The 6907-nt window shown below is 47.2% G+C and overlaps 1 protein-coding gene across 1 annotated transcript; it reads right to left on the bottom strand.

The window, feature by feature from the left end:
• Positions 1-5391: 5391 nt before the first annotated feature.
• On the bottom strand, positions 5392-6468 carry LOC139148734 (uncharacterized). Its single transcript, XM_070720230.1, has one exon. It carries the CDS (start codon positions 6466-6468, stop codon positions 5392-5394), a length of 1077 nt encoding a protein of 358 aa, XP_070576331.1.
• Between the last annotated feature and the right edge of the window lie 439 nt (positions 6469-6907).

Below are 6907 nucleotides of genomic sequence, written 5' to 3'. Positions count from 1 at the left end.
ACAGCAACGGAGTACTGGAACGAACTGTCTGTTAAGACAGTCTGGCAAGGCTACAGCAGCAACACCAGAGTTTACGGTGATACTCTGGGAACAGGAACGAGCAGCACACAGCCATTAACCAAGTCCTTAACTGGACTTACCCCTCTGCTCTGCTTAACAGGAACCGGGTCTCAGTGGGGTTGGCTGTCGGCACACTGGCCGCTGGATCAATGCTGAAGCCCCTCGAGGCTAAGTCAGCAGCTGCTCAGGATATCTGCAAGCCTTGCCGCCGAGACGTCTGAGATGTCTCGTACTCATACAGCAACTCCGTTCTATCAGCAACTCCGTCTATCTGCTTACAAAACTCTAAGCCCAAAGCTTAGAGATCTCTGCTACTACTGCTGGGCATAACAGCATCCTTCCCCTGTGCGTGGAGTAGCGCCCGATGCTAACTCAACAAAATCACACAAAACACTGGCTTAAGTATGACTTCTCCGCCAATCAGAAGCTACTTTTGCACACGAACAAAGCCTTAAGCCAATGACATACAATAGTTTGCTCATTATGATTGCCTAATCTGTATATTAATATCCCTACTTAATATCATCTTAATACTAATACTGCCACGTTGGCAAAAACAACTGTCAGAAGAAGTGATAAATGACCACACACTCTAAGACAAAGAGACGCATTGGAATGCAGTCCAGTCATGTCATCGGATATGTCTACTGACCTCTTAAGTGTATGTACCAAGGACAGTGCTCTACTCGATACTATAATTAAACGTAAACACAACAATTAAAAGACACTTAACTAATTAAGAAACCATTACAAAGACGTTTACACATCCAGAAACGTCACATTACCCCCTCCTTTGAGTTCCATAACTCCCGTTGGAACTTTCACTCGTTGGGCAATACATCAATGAAACATATGTCCGCTAAAATTTAAAAGTCAGTCTACTCAGTATCAAATACTTTCACTACACAAAGTATCAAACTTAACCGTAATACAAAAACAAAACTCAAACACTTAAAAGTCCACTAAATACGGTCCAATAAAAGTTCAAAACAAAACAAAACAATACAAAACAAAACAATTGTCCGAAAACACAATGTTAAACGCGGAATACACGATCGTGACTCTTCCAGGCTCACACACAAAAGCCCATCACGATAAATATCGACGAATCCCTCTCAGCTGGGAAAGTTCACGCGAGGTCAAAATGTTCAACGTACAACTGTTCACGGCAAAAAGTTTCTAAATGAAGTCAAACGGCGATTACCTACTTCTATGCCAGGGTTGAAAATCTAATACTTTACTTGGTAGAAGGAGCCGGTGAATCCCTCGAGTTATGGTTTGGTCGACGCAGATGAAAAGTGCGTTGTACAATCACTTCTTGTACTTCAGTCACTCTTTCTAGCAGGTCCAGAGTCAGCTGCAGTAGACTCTCTTTCGGGGAAGTGAATCTACTACCGGCAACTGAGGCCGTGTCAGGCATTTCTGTATCGCCATTATATGTCCTCGGATCGGGGCCACTCGTCTCCATGGAGATCAGCTTATACTCTCGTCTCCGCTCTGCACTGCCAAACACTGCTTTGTCCTCAGATGACCTCTCTCCGCAACAAGTTGTCGAGCACACTGTATCAGACTCACCCCCACACCCAGGTCTTTAACTTCAGCCTGGGATTTCCCTGGGATGACTCTTACACCGCTGGTCTGTCCACTGGAGTGTATTTTCATCTCAGCCTCCATAGCTTTGCTGTCCCTCACCACCGCCGTCTTTGATTTCACAGCTCTGCTATCTACGTCAGACTGCTTGCTACCGTTCAACACTCCACTCCGCCCAGCATTACCCACAGTGTGCCTCGGCTGCCTGTTGCCATGGGCACGCCTATGATGCACATCCAGGCCTCTCCGACTCGCCCATTGAGTCCCCTGGTCACAATCAGTGCATCTCTTATGGCATCCACCCTCTCTCCGGTCTCGTTTACAGATCGACTCATGCTTTCTCAGTTTTCTCCGGTCACGAAAACACAGGCCACACTGCCTACATGAGAACCGAGGTTTGGGCATGTTGTCAGCTCAGCAACATCAACTTGAATAAAAAACTGTCGTCCACACGCTGGTTCAACCATGACTTCAGATGGCAGGAAGTCAAGTATCAGATGAAAAATCCCTGTCATTGCCATGGTGACATCTACCAGAATCAGAATTCTGGCCAGCTGGTTCTTTTTGTCACACATGACAACTATGTCATAGGTATACTTTAAGTGCACTATCTATCATCAAACAATTAAAGTCTACTCACAGAAGTTCAAAGTCTGTCATCAGTTCATCATCAATCTGGTTAGTTGGTTTGTTTGTGTCCTATTTCATCGTAGAAACTTCTGGGGTGAAATAAGGTCACAACTGGGTGTCAGTCCGGTCTAGTCGGAGGCATAGTACCAGTCGCCATAGCGATCAGGCGCCTTCCTGTTTCTCCTTGTTGCATACTGATGGATTTCTTTCTCAGTATGATCAGGGTCAAAGTCGATGTTTACATCTGTGTCCTCTGCCTGGTAAAGGTCATCTAGGGACGTACTACCAGGGAATGTTTCAGTGTCACCAAGATGGCTGTCTTTTGGCATTGTATTGTCTATCAGCTCAGGTGAGGCAGATTTCTCGCCATCGGGTTGTCTCTGGTCCTGCTGACGCCAATCAACTGCTTGCGTCCCCTCATAGGGTTTTAGTCGGTCGTAATGCACTACCTTTTGTTTTGAGTGCTGACTCCGCTGAATACGGAAAGTGACGTCAGAAAGTTTGTCGATAATCAGGAACGGTCCTTCCCATCGATTTGCTGTTAATTTCTTGGATTTTCCTCTCTTGCAGGTTTCAGCACGCAGCCATACAAATTGACCAGCTGTCAATTCACTTCCATGCTGCCCCGGTTCATAATGTCGTTTCTGGGCAATTGCACTTTTCTGCAATGCAATTCTAGCTCTGCGATGTGCTGATTGTAATTTCTCTCTCAGCTGCAAGGCATAATCAGTACGCTCGGTCGAATCGGTCGGTAGAGGTTCGACCATCAAGTCCACAGGTAAATCTACCTGTCTGCCCAGCATCATCATATTCGGTGTCTCGCCGGTACTCTCCTGGGGTGAACTTCTGTATGCCATCATAGCATAAGGTATCACCTCATCCCAGTTCGATTGATCAGGATCCACTAGTACTGACACAGTCTGGGCTAGGGTTTTCATGTATCGTTCAATGAAGCCGTCAGATTTTGGATTGTATGGCGTCGTTCTCGTCTTGTCAACGCCCAAAAGTCGACATACCTCAGCTATTACTGCAGACTCAAAATTTCTGCCTTGATCAGAGTGGAGTTGTCTGGGCACTCCAAAACGGCTTACAAACTCATCGGTGAGTTTTGCTGCAACAGTTGTGGCTTCCTGGTTTGGGATAGCATAGGCTTCTACCCACTTTGTAAAATAGTCACCTATGACTAGTGCCCATTTGTTTCCACGTTCAGTCTCTGGAAATGGACCTATGATGTCAAAGGCCACTCTCTCCATCGGCACGCCAACAATATATTGTTGTAATGGTGCACGCCGTGTCTTACTTGGTGCTTTTCGTGCAGCACAAACATCACACTGTCGTATCATGGATTTGATATCGGCTGTCAGACCATACCAATAATACCGCTGCTTTATTTTCTCCTTGGTTTTGAACACGCCAAAGTGGGCGGCGGTCTTTGCGGAGTGTAACTCTGCAAACACTGCTTGCCGGAGTGTTGATGGCAAAAGTAGCTGCCATTCACAGGTGTTTCCATCGACAGACTCATATCTGCGATACAGCACTCCATCTCTCAGTTCAAGCTGCTTCCATTGGCCCCAATATGCTTTGGTTGCCAATGATTGTGGTGATACTTTCTTCCAATATGGTGGGTCTGCACAAAGTTCTTTGTGTTTGATGATCAGGCCAATATCCAGATCGTCAAGCTGTAGTTGACGTAATTGTGTTGCTGTCCATTCTGGAATTAGACTTATTGCTCTTTCTGCTACCACCGGTTTGCTGGTGGGACCTGATAAATCTCGGTCATGAGAGGGGACATTCTCAGGGTCAATGACCTATGCAACTAAGGGATGTGCAACAGGTGGTTGTAGTTTTTCTATAGAGATGCTGCTCTCCTCTGTTTGTGTGGCAGTGGTACACTGTCTCTCTGTCTGCGTTGATACACTTACAGTAACTGCTCCCACATTGTGATTTTCTGGTCCCTGTTGATCTATGTGTGACTGTCCACATTGTCTGCATGGGCTCCGGGACAGGCTATCAGCATTTTGGTGTTTTCTGCCAGGTCGGTGGATGACTTCAAAGTCGTACTCACTGAGTACTTCTAGCCATCGTGCTAGCTGCCCCTCTGGATCTTTGAAGTTAAGCAGCCAGCGTAATGAACTATGGTCAGTACGCAAGGTGAACGGCTGCCCATACAGGTATGGACGGAAATACTTCATAAAGTGAACTGCTGCTAACAGCTCCCTCCTCGTCACACAGTAATTTCGTTCAGGTTTACTTAGACTTCGGCTGGCATAAGCAATAACCCGCTCTTCTCCATCCTGTATTTGAGACAGGACTCCGCCTATAGCGTATAGGCTCGCATCTGTGTCCAGGATCAGTGGTGCACCTGGTATCGGGTATGCCAGGACAGGTGAGTTAACAAGTCTGTTTTTCAGCGTCTCAAATGCTGTGTCGCATTCATCATCCCACAGGAAAGGCCGGTTCTTTTCAGTGAGTTGTACCATGGGTCTGGCAATAGCTGCAAAATTCTGCACAAATCGTCGGTAGTAAGACGCCAGGCCAAGAAAACTCCGCACCTCATGGACATTTTTAGGGGTCGGCCAGTTCTGCACTGCATCAGTCTTATCTGGGCTGGTCTCGACTCCTTCTGCTGATACTCTATGCCCAAGGTAGTCTACCTTTCGCTGGAACAAACTGCACTTGCTCGGCTTCAATTTCAGGCCGGATTCCCTCAGACGTGTAAATACTATTTCAAGTCTCTCCAACATCTGGTCAACGGAATCGGCGAACACCACTATATCATCAAGATACAACAGGAGGATTTCCCATTGTAATCCTGATAATACAGACTCCATCATCTCTGGAAAGTGGCTGGGGCATTGCATAAACCAAATGGCATGACTTTCCATTGGTATAGCCCACTCCAGGTGGTGAATGCAGACTTCTCCTGTGCATCACCGTCCAGCTCAACTTGCCAGTAACCGCTTGTTAGATCTAATGTGCTAAACCACTTAGCACCAGCAAGCGCATTTATACTGTCTTCAATTCTGGGTATGGCATATGCGTCTTTCACCGTTATATCGTTAAGGTGGCGATAGTCAACGCAGAAACGTGTGCTGCCGTCTCGTTTCTTGACTAAAACGACCGGCGCTGCCCAAGACTATTGGACTTTTCGATCACATCTTTCTCCAACATGTAGTGTATGAGACGTTTGGTCTCCTCCCGCGACCATGGCGATTGTCGGCGGGGCTGCTGACGGATGGGTTGGTGGTTACCGGTCTCAATGTGATGTTTAGTCAGACTGGTGCGTCCAAAGTCCAGCTTGTCTTTTGAGAAAATATCCTCCCATTTCGATAGAAATTGGGCAATTTTCTCTCCGCATTCTGTGCCAAGTTCATTGACACTCTCCTCCCATAAGGCTTGCAGGTGGTCAGGTACAGGTGTGGTCGGTTTACCTGTCTCAGGTTGACTGGTCTCAACAGGTCGTTGGTGGGGCGTGACCTCACTGTCCACACCACTAGCAAGTGCTATGGTGGTCCCCTTCTGCATTATGTGGGTCGTTTCGCCTACATTCATAACACGAACAGGAACAGTGTTATTGGTGACATCAACGAGTACGCGTCCTACCAGGACGCCTTCGGCTGACAGTGGATTGCACTTGGTCGGTTCAACCAAGGCCATGGGGTTCACGCCGATAGGTCGGGACAGATGTCCAGGTATGACCATCTCATGTCCAGCTTTAACAGCCATTGTCTCTGCTACCACAACTCGAGCGCACAGGTGTCTACCTGTACGGTCAAGTAGGGGTACATTCCCCTCATGGAAACCCATAGTTAGACTATGTGTTCTGATCTCAGCAGGTGCAGCCAGGATGTAGTCATTGCCAAGTATTACTCCCTCACTGATCTCCGCCACAACAACTCTAATTGTTGTTTTATTCGGCCCAACTTTGATCTGGAAGTCGGCCTCTCCATGCACAGGTAAAGGTGTTTTCCCATCAGCCTGCAACGCCCTGATTGTAGGTGGCAATAGGGCAGGTTTCTGTGCAGCTGGTATCGAGTTGTAGACATTGGGAGAGAGGAGGGTCAACTCCAATCCGGTGTCAACAAACGAACAAGCAGCGACACCATGGATTTCAGCAAGAATGTAAAACTGTGGTCGTCTTTTCTTTACTTTCACGTCATTCAACTGCAACACATGCTGGGCTTCCATGTCAGGTTTCTTGTCATTCTCTATTTTGTCGTCGCTGGTTGGGACCGGTTGTCTGTTGTCGACCGAGCGTCGGTCCCCACACTCGGTCCTTGCGTGTTTCCCGAGGTTTCAGCCTTTGGGCAGTTGCGCTTTATATGGCCTACTTCCCCACATCCGAAACACTTTATCGGTCCTTTCTTCTTTTGTCGCTCAGCTTTATCTCTTTTCATCTCCTCTTTGATCGCATTGACAGCTGCCATGAGTTCAGTGAACTCTGACTGGGTTGGCAAGCTGGTGTGTTGATCATAGGAGTCTGCAATCTCTACTGCATCATCATACAGATCATCATCGATGCCAACCTGTCTGATATGTTGGCGTCGTTTCATTCGTCCAGCTTCAGAATGCAGGAACGACTCAGTATGAATAGCAATTCGTATTGCTGCATCGAGTGTTCTGGGCC

This window comes from Ptychodera flava, chromosome 1, assembly GCF_041260155.1.
Source record: "Ptychodera flava strain L36383 chromosome 1, AS_Pfla_20210202, whole genome shotgun sequence".
Taxonomy (NCBI): domain Eukaryota; kingdom Metazoa; phylum Hemichordata; class Enteropneusta; family Ptychoderidae; genus Ptychodera; species Ptychodera flava.
Note: the sequence above shows the minus strand (reverse complement) of the source record. Positions and strands in the feature narration are given on the sequence as shown.